The following is a 22304-nucleotide window of genomic DNA, read 5'->3' as shown; positions in this document are numbered from 1 at the left end:
ATATTTTGCTCCTAATATGCTACTTGCCTTGTGTAACATGTATCCTGATGTCTGTGAATTTGGAAGTTTTTTACATTTAGGGTCTTTCACGAAAACGAGACGACTGAAATAATTTCAGTAGTCGTTATGGTATAAGTAGATAATCTGATTAATGTGAATAATATTACTGGCATCTGGAAGCTATTGTTTCTGAGTCACTACTCCTTTCTACTAGTAAAACTAGTGTTTTTCTTTCTAATACAATAGAACTTAAGTGCTTTTGTGCATAGTACAAATTGCAGCATTTATAGGATTTGGTGAATTGCCAAATATGAGGGCTATATAATTCAACAAATCAAATTGAAATTACGTACCGGCTCTTTTTTAGTTTACTATTATGAGTGCATGTTGATTGTTGATACTGGCTTCCATCACTTCATAATTTTATCAGACTTTTAGGTATAAGGAATCTAGCATAAAAGTGTTGTAGAGCACAAATGTAATTAGCTATTGCTAATAGATGAGATCTGTTTCCCAGACCAGAGGAGAGCCAAAGACTGCAGTAATGGAATCCTTCTTCCTCTCCCTTTGATGTGTTACATAGATGGAAATGGTTAAGGTGCGAATCAAAGTGCTAAAGATAGCCAGCAAAATGTTTAGAATGATTTAAGCTAATAATTGGGTAGTTGGCAGGATGAAAGTTTGTTCCTTTATTTTAAGATATGATTTTCAGGAATGCTTCATTTTTAGTTAATTAAAGATATAGTAAATCTCTGGGCAGCTAAGATCACTTCTTTCTCTCCTGACTTGTAGTACTCTTTAAGCTTTCAATAACATGGGAACGAACTTTAGTGCCAAAAGGAGAAATAATCTATGAGATGGAAGTGTGCATATGTGTGTATAAATCTTGTTATTTTTATTGCCGTTTTAATGGTTATATCTAAAGATACAAACCCACTCCAAAGCCATTATCACAGTGTGAGTTGTTCATCTTGAATTCTGACCCTTTTTTATTTTGCTGCAGTAGAAAACCTTATCCATTGTTGAAGAGAAGTCCACTGCATCTTAACAGATCAGGTGGGCTGGAACATGAGTAACTTGTGCATCTCTGTATTTCTTCCTGATAAGCACAGCTGCGAGGGCCCCGCTGTCAGACAAGTAGCTACTTCTGGCACTTCTTAAAAAGCGCTGGTGATAAGCATCTACAGGTTTTGATCATTAACTTCTGTAGTGTGATGATTTAAGCAAATACCGGTTATTAATGCTATGGCTTTTTATGTAGTTGATTTTTCTAATCAATGTACATGCTAGAATATTTCTTGGGCTCATTTAGAACATTCTGCCTGTAGAACTTGCTATTGTGTGAATAAGCCTGCCGTTGTTAAGTGGTGTGTTTTGTAAAGGCAATCAGCACGATGTGTTGCTTGGTCATGATTTGGAACAATGTGCAGAAATAAAGGGCTTTGACTCCCTGCCACTTCTGGCCCTTGCAGCAATAAGTAATTCAACACTAACTTTTCATAGAAGGACACTTTTCCTATGGAAAAAGATGCATCTATTTTCTGAGAATAGTCAACTCTGCTTTCTGTCCTTTGCTACTTGATTGAGTGCCTTAATGAATCCTGGATGACAATAGAAATGATGCCCTTGATTTAGAAAAAGTAACAAACCAAACCATTCAACTGCATAGGAAATTAAATACTGAGGCAATATTTTTTTTACATAGAGTATCAATGGCAATGGACTTCTTAACAGGTACTGCTCTTTCTCTCCCCATCTGTGTTCTTCTAATGACTTTGCAGCAGTAGATAACTTGCTGCAAAAAAAGTTTATGAGATGACAGCTTTGAGACGGATTAGAGGCTTTAGTAGTGCTTGTGAAATACTTTGCTTCAGTGCTGCACTTCCAGTACTTCTGATTAAGCCCACTAAGTGTGCTGGTTGTGAAGCTGTATGTTTGGTTCTGACTTTAGTTTTGAAACCACTCAATGTCATGCTTCCTCTCATGTCTCTTTCCTTTCAAGAGATCAGTGATGAATTCACGATTCTCCATGTAACACTGCTGTCTCATTGATGTGAAGATCTTGCTGTTATCGAGCGCGTTTCTGTTCTCTTCATTAAACTTGGTGCTTTTCAGTATTAATGCATTCCAAGGGTCCTTCCTTAATAGTTGTTTTATGAATCTTCCACGAGAAGTGCTTTTCTAGATTGAATCCGTATTTCTTATTCAGGACATCCTGTAATAGTAGGATAAGTAACTTTTCTTTGTTCCTTTGTGCTTTTCTGGTGTTGCTTTGTGTGTTGCTGTTCATCACGTTAAGGCTCTGCTTAAAATGTTCATCTAGGGTTTGTGTCCTGGAGAATTGGAGTCCATTCTCGTTCACTGTGTGTTACAAGCAAGGGACTGAGAATGGCATCTATTCACATGTTCTGTGAAGGTTACACACATTTCTATCTCCCTAAATGTACGGAGCAGTGTATAACAGAATGGCTTTTTGGCATCTGTGAATACTTAAGAATCCATATGAATGCAGCTGTTAAGTTCAAATAGGTATGCATGGTTTAAAAAAATGTAGGAGAAAGAATCCTAACACTATCTTAACTGATTAGAATAGCATATATTCTGTATGAATCCATTTGCGTAATCTAAATATACATGCCTAGTGGTCCAGTTTTTGATGGTTGATTTCTTGTGGTGTAAACAAATGTCCTTGATGCCTGAGCAGTCCAACTACATTTGCAACTGATTCAATCCCTTATTTGTATATTATAAAATTTCTGTGCAAAGTGCATACTCTGAAATCTGTATAAATACTAGTTTTTCTACCATTTTGCATTTCTTATCTTCATTTATATGTTCTTACCATCATAGGAGGGTGGTTTTTTTTCTGTTTGCTGATAGGACGTGTCATGGCCAAGAAGCAATTCTTTTCTTTCTGTTCTTTGATCTAACATGATGTTCCAAATATACTTCGAATATTATTTTCTGATGGTAGGCTATACTATATGAACAGCTATAAATAGTAGCAAGTTATGAGTTTATCAGGCTGTATGCATTTGCCAGCCTGCTAGAGAGAAACATTGCCAGGTGCTTATACGAAATAACTCCAGTAATTTGTGTTTTGTGGTAGAATGGAGAACAGTTACCACCAAGTGCTCCTCTTCTTATCCCCTTGTGGAGTTTTATAAGGGAACCGAAACAATTTACTAATCTCCAGGATTGTTTATGCACAGTGTGACTAATGAATAGCCCTGTCCAAGTTAGGGATTTATGTTTAAGAATCTGCAAGATACAAAACATGATGGCTTTGCATTGGGGTTTTTTTTTGTTTTGTTTGGGATTTTTTGGTGATGTGGTTTTTTTCCGAACAGCATCTAGAATATTATTTATAAAAGATCCACAACAGGACTTAAAATTGTCTTTATTTTTCCCCGCGACTAAAATCTTGCATGCAGCTGGAAAAGACATGAGATGCTTTGCTGACGGCTTTGCGTCCTGTGGTTTGCAGTTAATCCATCCGGGGGGACACTTGGGTAGGTCAGTCCCTGATAAACAGCTGAGGTTTCCTACTACAGTGACTTAGGAAACTGAGTCTGCATTGACATGAGAAGAATTCTGCCAGCCATCCTAAAATTCATAGTCAGTTGTGAAATCCAAACATAGGGGAAAAAACTTAGAAAGAGCAGGACATCTGAGGGGAAAAGATTGTGTTTTTCTTGAAATCTTAAACTGTGTGGTTTTTAGAGTAGAATTTTGTTTCACTCGAACCGTCAGCAGAATGAATGTCAGTAATTAAAATTCCTATTGTCTTCGCTAGGCGTGAAAAGGTTTTTATTGTTGTCATGGTGACAGCTGAGTGACAACTTCAGAGTGAGTAATTGCTGCTGAGAGCTCCATTATGAACATTTACAATCTTGCGGAAAGGATTCCAGGACGAAATAGGATTTCTTTACTGGGCATTCAAAATACTGCGTTTAATCTGGTTTTTTATAAAGAAATAGTGTCCAGGTGGCTTTGTTTCAGCAGGTTCTCTTTAAGAGCCATGTGAAATATCATTGCTAATTGCTTTTTTTTTGCCCTGCTGTGTTGAGAAGAGCCAAAATTCACAGGAACTATTAGCTGAGGCAGTTGGTTAGAGCTTGCTGAACCCTGCAGGTCCTGTATATTGAATTATTCTCTAATACTCTTTCCTTTCACAGCAAGGGTGTGTGTGCATGTCAGCCTAGAAGTTCTTATGTGCATGCATGTACAGTCTGTATATATAGTGTTCTATTTACTGCTTTTTTTTCACTTGTAACACGTTTGGGTTGGTAAGTTTTAATGGATCATATGCGAAAAGGATAGCGTTGGATTGTAAAGATTTGTATGCACAGAAACTTTATGGAAGATTGTGTTGGAAAAGTCAGTTTAGACTTATACTTGCAATTTTTAACTGCATTTTAAGCTTTAAATATATTTTTTCCTATACGTTCTATAAGTAGAACCTCTCTCTGTTTTAACTCATCCAATGACTATTGTTTCTTAAGATGAGTTTTCACAAAAGCTTCCTGAGAAACCTTTACAGACTGGCGAAAGGAGAGATACTGCTTTGTGCCTTTGGTCTTAAATCTGCAAACACAATGCAAGTTGTCCCATTTGAAGTGCTTGTAACTGAAGAATGTCTTTAATCGGTTTTTATATTGTAGTAGGTAAATGACATACCAGTTTTTTGCAAGTTTCATTTTTACTGATCTGTTTGCCTGTTAAGTAATTTAAATAGAATCTGTGCTGTAATTTAGACTTCCAGGTGATACCATTGATAGGTCTCAGCTATGCAAAGGGTATTTTTCCACTCTTGTAAAACTTTTGCTGTTCCTTGGAACTTGTGGCTTCTGTTCCTGCATATTTTTTCCTTCGTAATGAAGGCAGTACCCTTTCTGGTTAATCGTTATTCTGCTTGTTTGTTTTAAACTGTTGTTTGTGCATGAGCATTTTGTTTTCCTTACTAGCAAAAAAGTTTCAGTTACTGCAGTCATAATGCCCATTATAATTACATGAAGAGAGCTTTTAGTGTGATGAGTCATTTCTAGGCATTTTAATTCTAATAATGTACAGAGTACTGGCTCAGAAAATAAAATGGATACAGAGGAGAATAGAATGTACATAGACATTTGTCATTTATAGAGAAATAAATTAAAGTACTTCAGAACAAAGTTTCTTGTAGTATAGTGAATATATGCAATATGAAGCAAAACTCTTTTGTGATCCAGTCAGCAAATTATAGATGTGTGCCTTTTGTGTAAGATAACTACAGTGATACGACAGGCTGGTTGGACTAAAGGTGGTGCAAAAAGGAAAATCCTGCTTGGAGTTGAATAGCTTAGAGAGATTGGGGTAGGAGAGCCTGGAGCTATCTGGGTGCAGCATCGTTGTTCTATTTGGAGGTAGGAGTTTCTGAAACTTCTCATTTACAAAATAATACTGTAAATACAGACCCTGCGAAAAATAAAGATGAAAGTTTTTTAAGAGCCTGTTGTATTGTGGAGGTTGCAGTAGAAGCGATGTTGTGAAGACTGAATTGAGAATCCCATTGAGAAATCTGCTAATTGATACCATTGAGATTTAATTTGTAGAAGCAACTGCTGCTGTTGGTAACGCCCCGCATACAGCATTCTGAATATCTGCATTTTCAAATGTCTGCTCCGTTTGGAATCTCATAGGTCAGTTAATGCTTCATTTTTGATTCTTGAATTTATGAATATATAGCGATCTTGATTGTAAAAGTTATGTCATTGTATATGAATATAACATATGGTTATAATATGATTATAATAATGGTTGTACATTAGTTCTTGTGTGAAGAAGAGGACATGATATTTAGCTGGAGAGCTGGAATTACCTGTACATCCAGCCCCAGGGAACAACTGGGAGCTCAAGGAACAGAAGAGAATGTCCCAGTTGTACAGGATTAGGACAATCCCTGTAGTTGTTTTATGACTTTCCTTAGAGTTTGGTTTGCCGAAGGGAAGGTCCTGTGAAAAGCCGGTGATGTGGGCTGTGTGTTTTGCGGTGTCGTGTGCCTGTTGGAGGACATCCGGTTTCTTGCTAGTCCGGTCTTCCTTTGGTTTGAGGTGATTTCCGAGCTCTAATGGTAATGTTCCTCTAATAGAACTCTCGTGAATTCCTTTTTCCTTCCTCAGTGGCAACTTCATTGAATTCACTTTGTCCTGGGCACTGAGCATTTTTCAGCCCTGTACGCATCCTTCCCATGTCTCCTTGCATGTACTCCTTTTCCTCTGATTTGGCAATAATTTGCATTACAATGTGGTTATGTCTTCCCAGTGTTGTACTTTGAGGTGAATGAATGTTGCCACTTATCATGTCTGGAACTTAATCTATTGCATTAGCATCGCTGATTTAGAACTGAGCAGAAAGATTTTGATTAAGTGGTATAGGAAAATTAATCTCCAAGTGAATTTAGTTTTGCACGTCCAAGTTTTCAGATGGCGTTCAGTTTGGAAGAACAACACTAGCAATTTAAGCTTGCCAAGAAATTTTGCTGGACTTGCTTTCTTGCATTAGTCTTTATTATGTTTGCACACATTTGTATCCTATTTTACAGGGTGTTACCTCACAGGTGTAAAAAAGCATGCTAGTGTGAAAGGCAACCTTCTTCCCACATCCAGACACTTAATCCTCGAAGTGAAAAAAATAACATAAAAGATGTAGCCAAAGTGTTGTCTTCTGAATAAAGACAATTTTATGTTGGATGTAAGTATTGGAAAGAAGAAATTTCTATACACTGGAAGAGATTTTCTGTACGTCGATAAACAAACTTGGAAGACAACAAACTTTGAAGAGATTACAAAGTTTTTTCTGAGTGAAAGATGTGCATTTTTCAAAGGCATTCAGTCACTGTATCTTTTGTTAAATAATTACCTAAAGAACAAATATTTCATGTGAAGTTACTTCACTTGCGTAGCTGCCAAGTTTCAGTCACGTGCTTTATAGAGACTTGCTCAGCATTGAAAAGATTTAATGCAGGGTCAGAAGAAGTTTTGGGAATTTCTTTCAATCCCTAATGCCAGCGCTCCCCATCCTCACCCCAGGCCTCTCCGGCAACCTGAGAGCTTGCGGGCTGCCAGCTTCTCTGGCTGCAGCGTGGCCCTTGCCCGTCTGTGGGCTGAGCGGCCAAACACGCCACGAGGAGCGGTCCCCGGCTGGGGCTCAGCCTCGGCACTGGCCACCGTGTTTGAGAACAGCAAACGGTGGTGGCTGGAGGTCAGAAAGGGAGCTGGTGTGGGACGGTCCTCCTGGGTCACAGGCAAGTTCAGAGAGATGGCTGAGAACTAGAGAGGCGAGAGGTGGGTAATGCTGTAGATCCTCTGGCTGCAGCCTTACTGAAGGGCACATCTGCCTGATGTTGAGCTCTGTGAGCTCTGTCGTGGGGCCGTGTCGGCTGTGAAACCCCTGGCAGTGAAGCAGCAGCAGAAGTGGTGCCGCTGGAGGTATTATCTGCTCCGACTTCCTGCTGGTGAGAGTGGAGTGCTGGGGGCTTCGGTACATACGGTGGGGCTGCAGGACGAGAACCAGACAAAGCTGCCGTAACGTGCTGCTGCTCAAGAGGTGCGGGAGGAATGTAGCTGATAGCTCCACTATATATAGCGGCGTAAAGTTGGCTGGGTTTTGCTGCAGCCTTGCACCCTGAACCAGAGTTAAGGAGCCTGATTTCATCTGTTTAGGCTGTTGTAGTTTTGACTTCCAGGCTTATTGTGAGAGGTGGTAGTTGCTTCATCCTTCCAGTTACTTTGAAAAAGAGTAGTGCTCTTCTGCTTAAGAGAGGAGTTTTCATCTTTCTCTGTGGGATAACGTGGTTTCACCCAGAGTGTAATTCAGACCTGATTTGGAAGATGCATGCTGTCCCCAGGTGACTGCATGGCATCCAGTGATGCATGTTGATGTCTGCCAATAGAAATGAAAACTCCAAACCACTTTGTAGAAAACCAACAAAGTAGTTTTAAAAATGTATTTGCTAGCTAAGGCCATTTTTGAGAAGGAACGAGTGAAAATGTGACTCTTCACACATGAGTTGTGACTGCTGTGGGCTGCTTCTGAGCTCGTGGCTTGGGCACCGTTAATGTGCCTACTTGGTTACATTAAGAAAATGCAAATACTTCTTCCGTTGCCGTGTTTTTTTCAGTGCAACTCATTTGCCTCAACTCACAGCTGTCTGATAGTATTTTAATTTAGTATTTTATTCTCAAATGTAGTGCATTGTGTTGATTGGAGAAATTAAACACGGAATGTGACTGTATGAAAGTTTTCTTCAATTTGATTTATGTTTGTTCACATAGGCAGGCATTCAGTACACGAACCTCGGCATAATTTGTGCCAGTAATGCCTCTTGCTGTAGCCTATATTGTGACTTGACAAGGTTTAGAGGTTGAGGAGGAGACTCTCGATGACTGAAAATATTTGCCTTTTCCTAAAGGCTTGCTTGGGTTTCTGCATTGAGTAGAATAATGAGTGTTAAAAGCAGAAAATTTTCAGCAATTGGAATTGTTTAGTATAATGTTGGAATTCTTATCTTAATGTTATTTTTTTTGTTTATTTGATCATATAAGGCTTGTCTGGTGTTATGTATATTTTAGCATATTTCCCGTTCTGTAGATGCCTAAGTGAATACAGCAACATTTCTGTGATTGTCTGGAAATGTCTTAGGAGTTTCTCTGCTTGTCTGACTTGGGGCCATTGAGTATTTCTACATCTCTGAAAGGACAAGTTGGCACTAGGTTATTTCTTTGAGCAAGTTTCGCTTACGTTGAAGACTGTTTTACAGCTCCAATTCTGTAAATAATAATCTAGAGTTAGTTTTAGGCTGTGAATCATAGTCAGTTTCTCACTACACGGTGGGAGAAGTTTTCTAATGGAAACATTTGGGTAAATAACTTTTCAGTAGAATTTTATCTGCTTTGGAAAGGAAAGTAAGCGGTAGGTTTATAATTCAAAGCTCTGATGAATTAGTCTCCATTAATCTCTACTTCGTGCTCTAGGCAAGATGATCTTGTATTACTAGTTTTCTAGTCCATCTTATAATTAAGATTTGATAGGAAAAATGTTTTACAAATGCTTTAAAATTTGGAGAAGATGAATCATGTGTTTTCCAAGATAGTGAGCTGAATGAGACTGAGGAAGTAGGAAGTCCTTTAAAGTAGTCAAGAATCACACAAACCAAAGGAAATAAGTTTGTTGCTATATGTATTTTTTAATATTTTTTGACTTAAGCTGTATCTGAATACAACTGTTTCAGAATTAACCACAAGAGAGGCTGGAACAGTTTTTTACGAGGAAAGAACTTCTGTTAATGTACGTGCCAGTGAACAGGAACAGCCAACCCCCAGGAATAGGTGTGCACTGTGGGAACTGTGGTTTCTTCATATTAAATGGCACTTCAGTGAATGTGATGCTAATATTCTTGTTTAGTCTCTGGTGCCTGAAGGGGATGAGGTTTTATGGGATTGCACTCAGTACCTCACCGGCGTGGTGAAGCAGTGGGGACACGGCTGGGCTAGAGAGGGGCCAAGACAGACCCGCACACGATTTGAATGTCTGTAACCACAAGAAAGGCTTTGGTTGGAATATGTGTTGTGTTAGATAAAGAGCTCATAACCACAGAACCCAGACTATGTAAGTTATCTTCTTTCATGGAATATTTCCTTCTAGAATGTTAATGGTCTTCGGATTTAATTATTTGGTGAAGAAGTTAATGAACGGTGTTGTTAAAAGTGGAAGGAAGAGACTAGGTCTTTAATGCTATTCTGAGTTTTTCTTGCTAAATGATGTGAAGTTTTTACATTAGACTGTAATTGAGGTATGTTCTGTGAAACTTTTGGTTGTTCTGGCTTTTGGTTGCATTTTGTTTGGCTTTGTGGCAGAAATAGGAACTACACTCAACCTTGTAATATTAGGACAATTTGGTTTATGTAAGGCCTCCTGCTCAAAATGGGGTTAGTGGTGCAGTCAGACCGGGTTATCCAGATGTTCCTCTACTCACTCTAGTGCTCAAAAGCTTGAAGAATGGAGACTGCACAACCTCTCTGAGCAGCCTGTCCCAGTGCTTTACCATCATCCTTACCAGAAATGTTCATATCCTCAAGGAAAAAGCTTCTCCTACATGCAGTCCGAAGCTTTCGTTTATTTTTTTTTTTTTTTGTCTACACCCCTGTGAAGAGCCTTCGTGAGGACTCCTTGCGGGAGGCTGCTGGCAGGTCGCCCTGAGGCTGTCCTTTCTCCAGGCTGAACGAAGACGCCTCCCTCCATCTCTCCTCATGGCACTGGTGCTCCTGACCATAGAATCATAGAATGGCCTAGGCTGGAAGGGACCTTAGAGATCATTTTAATGCAGCCTCCCTGCCGCCAGGGACACCACCTCTCGACTAGATCAGGCAACACATGGGGACCGAATGGGAATCGAACCCGTGGCCTTGGCGTTGTCAGCGCCACGCTCAACTGACTGAGCCAACCATCTCAGTGCCCTTCCACTGAACACGCTGCAGTTTGTTGATGCCTTTCCTGCATGAGGAAGTCCAAAATTGGATATGATGTTCTAGGCTATAGCCCTGAGAAAACTTGATGGATACCAGCTATAATTTTTTAATTCTGTTCTGGACCCTTGTAATTTTGTAAGAAAACAGTATTTGATTAAAACTTTGTTCCCATGTTATAGGTTGTAGATAAAGTGTTTCCATTTTATGGAAAGGGGAAAAGGGCAATGTTTTTCCATGCTGTCGGAGAGCACACACAGCAGCCCTGCAAGGTCTGAGGCTGCAGTATTCTCCTCTGATAATCACTTTTTCATATTTTGTATTAAATTCAGTAAATGATAAATGAGAAGTGCATTTGTCTCAAGTTGAAATCTGTCTTCAACATTAAAAAGGCGACAAAGAGAAAATGTTCTGAGGTTGTATGTCTTACGTAGCAGAGGAATAAAGTTTCTGGAAGTTCCTTCATTCAGTTTTTGTAGCTGTTGTATTAAATTGTTTCTGCTTTCTACACTATATGCCTTGATACTTAGATGACAGCTGGGTGCTGCAAGACTTGCATTTGCTTTCATATTTAGAGCAATATGTGTTTTTCTATCGATTGTTGTGTAAGTCTTTACATCAGAGTAAAATATATTCAGATAGGACTGGTGAGGTCCATTGGTAAATTTAGATGCTATGTGTGTGAACATCCCTTATTTTAACCAGGTTTGTTGTGGCTTAATAATTGAGATATATTTTTGTGTAAAGCTTCCTTTAAATACTTTATCCAAAATAGTATGCTTATATGGCAATGCTCATTGGATTTTTTCCTCGCTAGACTTTTTTAGTTGTGGTTGAAGTTGACATTTAAGGGTATGCTGCTTTTACCCAGGGTGTTTTAATCTATTAAACTGTATGAGGAGGTGAAATTTTGACCTTCTGAAAGTCTCCTGAACACTGATTATGGTGGAGCAAGGCTTTTACTGCTACTCTGGAGGAGACGCTGCATCTTTCTTTCCGTACTGTTATTTGCAGAACTTCCATGACTCTTGATTTTCTTGGACGATTCGTTGCTATTCTTCCTAACCAATTCTAAAAGCTAATGTCTAAAAAATACTTAGAAGGCAAGGCTGAAACTGTTTTGATGCTCTTGCTGTATTTCAGAAATACGCTATGAGATAAAGTGAATTACGCCTGGCTGTTTGCCTGGTTAGACACAAGCAGCTTATTCCTGTTTGGAGTAAAACCCTGCTGACTGAGCAGCAGCTCTTCTGTCGGCTGCACCCACACCAGTAACCTCCACAGAAGTGTGGGTGCTCCCCCGTAACCAGCATCTCCTTTTGGAGTATTCAACATAAAGATGTTCCTGCTTATCTAGTCTTGCAGGTAAGCATAAAGGAGTCAGCCCACATGGAGAATAAATACTGTAGAAATGGCTCACAGTAATTTATAGTACAGTCTGTCCAATGACAACATGAATTTTTCTTGCAACTTATAAATTAGTTGTTAATGCGATGTAGACTCAAGCAGTAGTTGATTCACACATCTTAAGGTTCATCTGCCTGGGCATTTAAATTACTCTAGAAGCAATCTATAAAATTGCTTGGCTTCAAATGAAAGGTCATCAGCATCAGTCATGACCAAAAGTTAATTATTAAAACTTGGCTTTGCCTCAAATTCAAAATGAACTGGAAGGAGAAAATAAAATAAAATAGGTGAAGTCATGTTAATTATGAGTTTTGTAGAAGGATCCGTGCAGGCAAAGTGCCTGCCTGTGTCAATTATACTACGGGATTGGAGACTCTTATGGTTTTCCTGTGGTTAAATCGGTTAAATTTCATTATACTCTAGGTTAGGTTAGTGCAAACCAGTGATAGACAGGATTAAATTTGCAGACTTGGTTAATCAATACCTGAGAAAAGTTTTGGGCTGCATTCTGATGGTGAGCAGTAGGTGCTACCAGAGGATGTAGGTGTGTGTGTGTGTCTGTCTGCAGCCCCCCCAGCCAGCAGGATCATAATCAGCATCTGGTTTGTACCAGTCCCTGGGGTGATTGCATTGTGATCGGAGGGATAGATGCTAATGAATGTATTTTTCGTGTGAATTTTTCATGTTTTCAGGCTTTGGTTTGATGGTTCTGTTGATTAGGAATTATACAAAATCAGTGATACAAAACTATTAAAACAAAAAGGTTATTTCTAGGAAAAAAGCTGTAATTGGTCACACAGAAAAGTTAGCTTGGCGTTTCAAGTGTGTGGTGGCGTGCTAATACAAGCTACATGACGTTCAGAATTCATGCCGTGAAGCATCGTAAGCCTTTCCCGGTTCTGTTGAAGGTATTAAATCTTTCACTAGTGAAAAAAAGAGTAAAAGGGGCATGAAGAGTGGAGCAGCATATCATGTCCTTTAATAAGGCTCATTTATTGTGCCCGTTACACATGGTGGGCTTCTGAACAGTGGGAACGTGGTCAGGGTTTGCTGTTTGGAGGAACTACAGGTGATTAACTACCGGCAGGCTTGGTTGGCTGATGTGTCTGGAGAACAGCTGGGCCAGGTCTCTTCGTAGTCTGTGCTTGGAAAGGAAGGAGAACTTTCACGGCAACAAGTTTACTGGATCCCTCTCACTGGAGAGGTTACTGTTAAGGATTTAAAGGACATGAGAACAACAACAAAAAAATCTCAAAATCTGATGTTACGGTTTCTCTTTCTAATCAAAACAAAATAGTGCCAATGTTCTTGGAATACATGTATTTAAACACTGGGAAAGCTTCAAAGGTATTGTGAGAATTACATGATATTTTCAGAGAGAGATGGAGGAAGCAGCAGAGGATGACGGAACAGAATAGTTTAGGTTGGAAGGAACCTCTGGACCCCATCGAATTCAACCCCTCGTGTTCAGAGCCAGGCCAGCTTCAGTACGGGAATCGACTTAGAAGGTTTGGTTTGGTTGTGCAGGGCTTTATCTGGCCACATTTTGGGTATTTTCTAGGATGGAGATTCCACAGCTTTGCTAGGCAACCTCTTCCAATGTTTGACTGCTCTCATTATGGACAGAAATCTCCCTGCTATCTCTAATTCCTTGTTGCAAGGCATTAGCCATCTGTTGTATAGGTTGTTTTGAATAGGATTGCTTTTTCTTAATGGGTCCTGTGAGGCAAAACACTTAAACTCACACTTTTCAAATTCAAATAAACCACTGTGTTCTGAAAAACTAATTGTTAGTGGCAGGGCTTTAATTTCTCTCTTCCCAGTCAAGACCGAAGTACTGAAGCTGCAGATTTGCAGAAGGTTTTGGGGCTGTACGCCTTCTCCTTGTCTGTCAAATTGCCATCTGCATTTTATGTACTAACAGAACTGTCTTCCTGTTTCTCTGCTTTTACTGCTGGAAGGGCAAAACTTGTCCCAAAATGCAGTTGCTCAGATATTTAAGAAATGTTTACTTTTCAGCTGATACTTTTAATATTAGCAAGTAATATTTAGTGTATTAGTGACAGACTTGTTCCTTAATTAAGCAAGAGAACTAATTCATCTTCTGAAGGCCTGGGAATTTATTTCATGAGAAATTATAAAACATTTGGAAAAGATGAGTGACTTCATTTCCTAAATAACGCTAGAGCACTTCTGGATTATAGTCCTTTTTCTTAGTCTTAATTGTACAGTGAGTTATTAATTACTAAAGGCCTATAGATGAGAGCTTGTTGACAATTCCTCTGCCCCTGGAGAATAAAGCTACCAAGGTAATTCCATTTTTTAAGTTAACTATGTATCCACGTTTTTTTAGTAGTCCTAGCCTAAGTGTCAAAAGTTAAACTGCTTCAGTCCACATTTGAAAGTAAATGCTTTCAGCTTAAAACTCCACTCAAATGGGGAGTTTGTTACTGTCACATTTATTTATGATTTCCTTTGCAAACATCTGCAAGTTCTTACTCCTTTTTTTTGGATGTATACCCAAAAGTAGAATATACAAATGGCTTCCACAGAATCTCTCTCTGACCTCATTAAATATGAATATTAATATTCATTAATATAATTAATGAATATAATATTAATATGAATCGTGTGATGTGTTATCCAGCAACGTTTCAAAATATCTTGCTGTTTCTGTTCTTTAAATTTACAGAAACGCAAATCAGTAATTTTGTTGTGTAATTTCTGTGTTATGTTTAAGTAATCTAACAAGGATTGCAACTAGTTTACTTTTAAAACATTAACCTGTTTAATAATTAAATGGTACAGTGTGCCATTGGCAAAGTCAACAGGAATGCAAGAAGGAGCTGAAAAGGTTTCTGGCTTCAAAGGTTCACTTCTGGAGCAGGAGCAGCAAAGCATCCCTGTAAGAGTTCTGCATTTTAGAGATCATAAATATATTTTACTGAGTTCAGCAATATTAATTTATTTTTGTTTTTGTTTTTGTTTTGTTTTTCTTTCAGCCATAATCAGCAGACCACGTCATTTAGACATCCTGTGACAGGACAGGTTTCTCCAGAAAATATTGAATTTATTTTGCGAGAAGAGTAAGTAGTTTTATACCAATATCAAGAGATCTAAACCAGTAACACGTTTAGCTACAGTAGTTCAGTAGTTTGACTAGTTCTTCTAGTATTGTAGCAAAAATGTCATAGTGATGGCTTATGCTTAAAAATTTACTTTTCATTATTGATAGTATGGTTTTGAATCTATGTTCTACATTAGAGCTTGAAAGGAAGTATTTACTAAATCTTTAAAAAACAAACAAACAAAGCCTCAAAGCAAACAAAAAAGATAAGAAATACATCTGTTCAGACTGCTGTATCTGGACATGTGGTTCATGCTGGTTTGGATCACTCCCTGTTTCACTGTAGGGCTTGACTCCTGTTGTCCTTGCTGTGTGCTGTCATTGCTCCCTGTATCCCTTCTGTCATGGGATGACTGGGTATCTTTCCAGACAGAGTCTAGGCATATCTCTCCTAAACAGTGTCTAAGAGAAAGGTCTACATCACTTCTAAAACCACTCCAAAGGGCAAGAGGAATGGAATAACGCCAGCACCTTTTCCTTTTCCAGCCTGGTCCTCCAACTCTGTCCAGGCAGCCTCTAGCCCTTCACGCGTCGCAGAGGCTGGGCATCATGCCCTGATTGTCTGCACCGGGTGGTTTGCATGGCTGCCAGCAGGATTCTGAACTCTTCATGTTTATGTGACATTTAATTTGCCTTACATTTAATTTAAAGCAGTGTAGCATTAAGAAAAATGAGACATGGAGAACGGCCATGTGAGACTCGGGATACTGAAGCTTTCCTGGCAGTGTCTTCTGCTGTGGGCTTGGCGAGGAAAGGAGAAGTAGGGCGTGACTTAGAGCCTCTGCTCAGACCTTCTGGTACAGCCCTGAAAAGTGCTTCTCATACAGGTTAAAAACCAAGTTGACCAACCCACCAAAACCAGCAGCAACAAAACCCCAAAAAGCCCAAAACGAACCTGAGGGCCAGTCCCGTGTTAAGGCTCCATTAACTGATTTTTGTTTAATTTGTTGTGAAAATTCAATGAAATTTAATATGAAGAGGGTTTATATATGTGTAAGGAAAAACAGGTGTTTGGATAGAACTCCTTGGAGTGCCTCCCTGGGCTGTTTCTGTTTTTTTAATCGTGGTAGCAGACAAAATATTAAAAGCAGAACTGAAAGAACAACTTGCTGGTGGCACATGGTTTTAGTGATCTTTAGTGTAAGAAACTTTTTTGGAAGAGAAATGAAAGTGTTTATTTGAAGAGCAATCAGATGAACAGGCATAACTTGTCATCTCCAGACTTCAATTTCTCACGCTGAGATGGTATCAAAAGTGAGAAGATCTTACAACATAATAGACAAATGGGTTTTATTCTAAACCAAGAGGGAATGGCTGGAGGAATATAGAGCAGAGTGTGTGTTTGTTCTGAGTACTTAGGAAACAGTATTTGCAAGAGCATTTTTCTAAGCTTTATTATTGGTATCAAGTGTATGCAGAGTGTTTAGATGGGTTTAATATAGGTGGTTAAAATTGCTTTAAGGAGGTCATTTTTCAAGCGTGTGGGATGCTCTGGTTTCCTTAGTTTTGTACCACTTCTGTGCAGCAGCGACAGATGCTGTTGATCGGGTTGGTATCGAGTTCCTGTCAGATGATGCTGGTGACACAGTGGATGTCACTGCTGAAATCAAAGGAGCTGTTAACACCTCCTGTCCTTAGGGCTAGGAATCTAACAGGGCTGTGCTGTGGCTTCAGCTCTTTTCCCTCAGGCATCGGGGGTTTGTATAGAATCAGTGTAGTTGATTGTGCATTAGTTTGGAATCAGTGTTGTAGATCATATCGTCTGATGAAATGGCTTTCACAAACAGGAGGCAGTCGGAAAGAGGGTCTCTGGGTTTGGGTGGTCCTGGGAGCTTTCCGTCATGGGACCCTTTTGACCAAGAGTATTTTTTTTCTATAGCTGGAGAATCCTGTCTGAAGTAATAGCACTCTTAAGGTTTTCATAAAAGGCAATTTGTTCTTCAGTACTGTCATGACGTGATTTATTATGTACAGATCCAGTTTAAGATTGGGGCCAAAGCCAGGAGCTGTCACCAGATGTTGACTGGGAGCTGGTGGGGAGATGTCAGCACAAACTTGTTCAGGCTGCAGCACTTGTACATAGGGAAAGGACACAATTAACATCAGAAAAGTAATTTATGGTAATCTAGAAATGATCAATGTGTGGACTGCTCTGGCCATTTTTCACCCAGGAAGCAACGTTCTGGCAAGAAGACTTGAAGTTTTGGAAAATTATGTCAATAAATGATGTCATCTGAGCTTGATTCTGAGTCAGTTATGAATCGGATGCCCTTGCCTCGTTTGATCAAATGAGAACTGGATACTTTCAGTAGAAGGCTGAGACTATATTTCACTAGTCTTTCCCAAGACATTTCCCTTTTAAACAATACCACATCCATTTTACTTTATAACCAAAATCTGATTTCCTCAACCTCGCTGTAATAGAAGACCAAAAAGTGTTGCCTCCACCTATAACTTTTGAACTGCATTGTCTTTTGATCTTTATGCTATTACTTCTTCCTTAAAGGTGTTCTTACTTACTTTTCTTATATATTTCTTAAAATGCTTTGGCTGCTGCTACTCGTGCTATAATTTTAAAATATCCTTTCCTCAGATTGCCAATGTTTTGAGCAATAAAAGCTGCAGAGATGTTTTTAATTTCTTCCTCCTTTGAATGAGTTTTCTGTTGTTGACACTGAATTCAGTTTGGCATCTTATTGCATGACTACTCATATCTGGAGATCATTTTATCCCCCGGTTTTTGTCCAGAATAGATTTTGTCCCCACAGTTTTCCTCACAGTTTTCAGGATCATCTCTAAAATAATTTGAGCATCTTGACTGTATGGGAAGGCTCTCTGGTAGCCTCCTTCGATTTCACAACCGTCTCTTGATATCTGTGCTTTACTTTCATTTTTTTAATGAACCCTTAATCCACGGGGGCACTTCTTTAACAACCAATGGAAAAATGAATATTAATGATGAGGCTGCCAGACAGGTGTTAGACCTAGTTTAACCACATCACGATATGTGCATTTCTCTGACAAATCTATGATAAGAATTGCTTAGGGTAGTTGTAGGTAATGGTTAGATTTCTTCTCTTTTTTCTTTAAATAACAGTACTTTGAACAATTGTATACAGAAAGGAAAGAAGCAGGTGCTTCCAGACATGTATCTAATTGTATGTGTTGCTAAACACTAGCAGTTGTGTGTTAGAAGCTTTACAGTATAACTGTGATAGTAGCATGTTTGCAAATGAGAAGACAGTACTTTAAAAAAGAACTTGAACATAATTATAGAAATATATAAAAACCCCCAAACCACGGTATGTTTAATCCAGTGAGCGTTATTCTCTTTTTTGCCTGTTTCTTTTGCAGCTGGTAAAAGCCTGTGCGTCACCTCTAGGGAGAGAACAATCTTATTTTGTCTATTGCATTTGGTTACTATAGCAGCAAAAATATCAGATGGAGAGAAAAGAGGAAACCCAAACAACCCCAAAACAACCATCTGCCATGTTGACATGCATAGAAATCCTGGGACAGTTGATTTCTGAATAGGAGATTCTTTAGTATTAAAACTAGATTGACGTGATGTCATTGTATCATATTTGGCTCCAACAAAATAAACTTTTTTAGTTGCTGGTATGAATGTGGATCTTCTAAGTCAACCGATCTTTGTGATTCTTTAGAGAAAAGGAATGTGTTCTCTCGTGAGTACTGCATTTTCAGTGTGGGCTACTGGTATAATCATTTTTTTTGTTGCTGTTGTTCAGTGGTTTGGGTTTTTTTTAAATAAACCAAATATTGGCCTTGTAATTCTTTTAGCTGGTAGATGTGATTTCTGTAGACATACTAGCACTGCTTAAGTAGAGCAGGGAGATGCTTGACAGGAGATGCCATATAGAGCATTGTTTTCAAGTAAAAATTTTCAGTGTAAAAAGATCTACGAGGGACCAGAGCTCTGAATGTACATACTGCAATTCTGTGTGTGTGCGCACACACCCGGGGGAGGCGGTAAGGAAATTATCCTCAAAATAGACAAAAAACATCACTCTGAGGACAGACTGTGTATCTGGGATAAGAAATCAAACATCTTTGGTTATGGTGATTTTGAACTAATGTTTCTGAATGCACAGAGTTAGTGCTGTAGTCACTTATTTTTAAAGGTGAATCCAAAAATACAGGATGGCGTTAACTCCATTAATGTGCTGGGATGTTTCAGCTACTTGCCCATGTTGTATATATTTTTTTTTGCTGTTCGTACGAGTGATAACCAGCCAGAATTACTCTGTTGTCTGTTGTGTTCAGAATTGGGTTGAATTTCAGTGGCAACAGTAATGTTTAGCGTGGCTTGTGTGTCTTGTCTCTTTTTTTTATTGAGATGGGAAAAGGAGAAACATAGGTTGTTAATAGTTTATTTTGTTTTCTTCTCTCTGATATGACTGTATTGCTAAACTATGTTGTTAATGATTTTTGAAAATACCACTTGTGGGTTTAACTCACAAGTTGGTATCGAGCTTGGCTGCTGAGGCTTCTCTTCTCAGTGCGCGTATGGGATTCCACAACCATTTATCCTCTAAATTCTTCATCTGGGCAGCTGTACTGAACTCTTGCTTGCTGAATAGGTTCTTATGGTAGGATTGATCTCACCTGTGCTGTAAGTGGATGTCATCATCTGAGCTAGTTACCAAGATTTCTTGAATATTACTATGACTCCGAAGTTACGTATTTCTAACATTGTTTGCTATGAGTTGCACCATTTCACTTAAAGAGTGTATCAGCAATTCATATTGTTGTATGAATCATATTGGGGGGGCGTATTCAAGGGGGTGACATTAAGTTTGTGAAAGATCTGACTTTGCTTTGCAATAAGAAGTGTGTTATTGCAAAGTGCTGACCCCTATCCTTCCCGCCCCAGTACTGGCTCTGCCACATGGTTGCAGCCAGGCTTCTAAACTGGGCACAGTTTAGTTTCTCTGCATCAGCCATGCCTTCGCTGGGTGCTCTTTGCTCGATCTTGATTCTCTGTTGCATTTGCAGGCAGTTGGACAGATTTCTTTCTAATACATACACAAATACCAGCCTCCAGCTGTGACTGGCAGAATCTGCTTGAGACATACCTCATACACTCGTAGTAAGAGTGGTGCAAAGGAGGTTGCAAACGTTTGGCTTAGCCTTTCATTCATTTGCTTACTGGGAATCTTAAATATTAAAAGGTAAAGCTGACTGTTTGAGACAACGTGCTTTAGATTTTCTGATTTTGTTTGTTTTCTAGACAGAATTCATCTATGTCCAAGCAACAAATAAACCAAAGACCTTCAAGCATGGTCAGTGAAACGTCCACTGCAGTAACTACATCTGCTGTTGACACAAAACCTGGCTTTAAGGTAAAGGAAAACGACTGTTGTTTCAGCTTGATGATTCACTCACTTTAAATCCAATACCTTTTTAATGCTGATTTTAAACAGGGCCACTGGTTGGCCCTAGAAGTCTAATAAAGAGGAGGTAGTATCTTCTACGCAAGCAAAAAACTTTTAATGCGTAGGACCACTGACTACCCACATTTTCTTTTTCTTATAATTATTATCTTTTGTGAAATTCTTTCATAGCATTTGTCCTGCAAATGTCATCACTGAAATGTGTAGGTATAGTGTTGGAATCCTGGGCAAATTCAAACTGATTTTTATACGGAGCTGTACCCGAGACGAGCAGCTTTGCAGAAATGCACGTGGATTCTTGAGGTGGGCCCCCCATCTTGGTACTGTCACTGTCTGGATAAGAAGACTTTAGACCAATGCGGTCGACCCTTCCTTTTGGAATTCAAGGGATATGCAATTGAGGAATAAAAAGCAGAAGGACGTGCTGATCAACTGCAGCCCTTCTCTGTCCCAAAGATTTGCTTGTTTGTAGCCAATTCAATTACATTATTAATCATATCAAAACCATTTATTTTGATAACAAGTGAAGGATATGGAAGAAAAAAAGATCCGTTTTAATTCGAGAGTAAGGTGCATTTGGAATTTAGTCCGTTAAAGCACCTGATGGTGTGAATGGAAGCTTGTAAATGTTACTGTGCTACAGTACTTCAGCCAAGTCAAGCATGTGAAGGACAGTGGTGTGAGGTATTTATTACTGGCTGTGTTTTGAGAGCGTGTTTCTGATGGGTTCTGCGCAAGAGAAGTAATTGAAATGATGACACTGCTAGCTGCTGGTATTTTTCCAGGATGAACTTATGAGGATTACAGCAGGTAAATAAAGAACGGGTCTAGCAGTTGAGAGACACGGGCAGTGGTGCTGGGTGTGCGATGGAGCTGGCTCTGTGGGCCTCTCTGGAGCTGGAGTGGAGAACACAGCATTTAGTCCAGGGCCACTGTGCATGAACCATCGATATTAAGAGTAAGAATTTCTGAGGGTTTCAATTTTTCATGCCTGAAAATAAGGTTTTTCTCTAATTGTCTCAGAGATACTCAAAGTGTTTGTGAGTTCATATGTTAGTGAAATATTGATTATTTTTTGAATGGAACTTAAACAGGTGGGATTTTTCTGGGCTGGATTTTTGTATTTTTTAAAGTCCCTATAGATGGAAAGTTATGTCTTCTCTTATATGAATATACATATATATGCATCTTTTTACCAAGATACTGTCTTCATTTTTGCTATTTAGAGAATCTGTTGCAGATGAAAGGCTGTCTACATTATTTTGGTCTGTCTAGTTGTAGAAAAAAATAAATTACATTATATATTATATATTGTAATTAAGTTAGCAACTTTCTTCCTCAGCAAAGCCCTAGTGTAAGGAAGATGACGAAATGATGAAAAGGGACTTGAAAATTTTGGGTCTTGACATTTTGGTCTTTTGGCAAAAACTTATGAGTCATTCACAAACAAGCCAGCATAACAAATGTGCTCAAGTCAAAAGTGACTGCTTTGTCTTCGCTCGCACAGACAGCTGCTCTGACCTGCATTTTTCAACACACGACGATGATATCAGAATCTTTTAGGTTAGGAAAATACTACTGCAGTACAGACAAATAATTTAAAAAATATAGTATATTTTTAAAAACTTTTCAGTGATAACGCCCTATCTCCTGTGCTCCCCTGGGCCATGGATGAGCCCTGTGCGGACTCTCACAGAGATGTGTGAAGGTGGGATGTTACTCCTGGGGAAAAGCCCGTGCTTGGCGTTCTTCCTGTCTCTAAAGTGTCAGGACCTTTCACAGAGGTGACCGTGACACACAGCTCACCTGACTTCTCAGCAGAGCTGAAAGCAGTGTGCAGCTTCCTGGTAAACA

The 22304-nt window shown here is 39.1% G+C and overlaps 1 protein-coding gene across 1 annotated transcript in view; it reads left to right on the top strand.

Moving 5' to 3' along the window:
- PLEKHA7 (pleckstrin homology domain containing, family A member 7) overlaps positions 1-22304 on the top strand; it is a 67300-nt gene that overhangs the window by 10200 nt on the left and 34796 nt on the right. Inside the window, exons 2-3 of the mRNA XM_009874215.1 lie at positions 14912-14995; positions 20288-20399. Coding sequence (XP_009872517.1) covers positions 14912-14995; positions 20288-20399 — 196 coding nt within the window. The remainder of the gene's footprint in view (positions 1-14911; positions 14996-20287; positions 20400-22304) is intronic.

Source organism: Apaloderma vittatum, unplaced genomic scaffold (genome assembly GCF_000703405.1).
Source record: "Apaloderma vittatum isolate BGI_N311 unplaced genomic scaffold, ASM70340v1 scaffold3778, whole genome shotgun sequence".
NCBI lineage: Eukaryota > Metazoa > Chordata > Aves > Trogoniformes > Trogonidae > Apaloderma > Apaloderma vittatum.
This window is presented reverse-complemented; position numbering and strand designations above follow the sequence as displayed.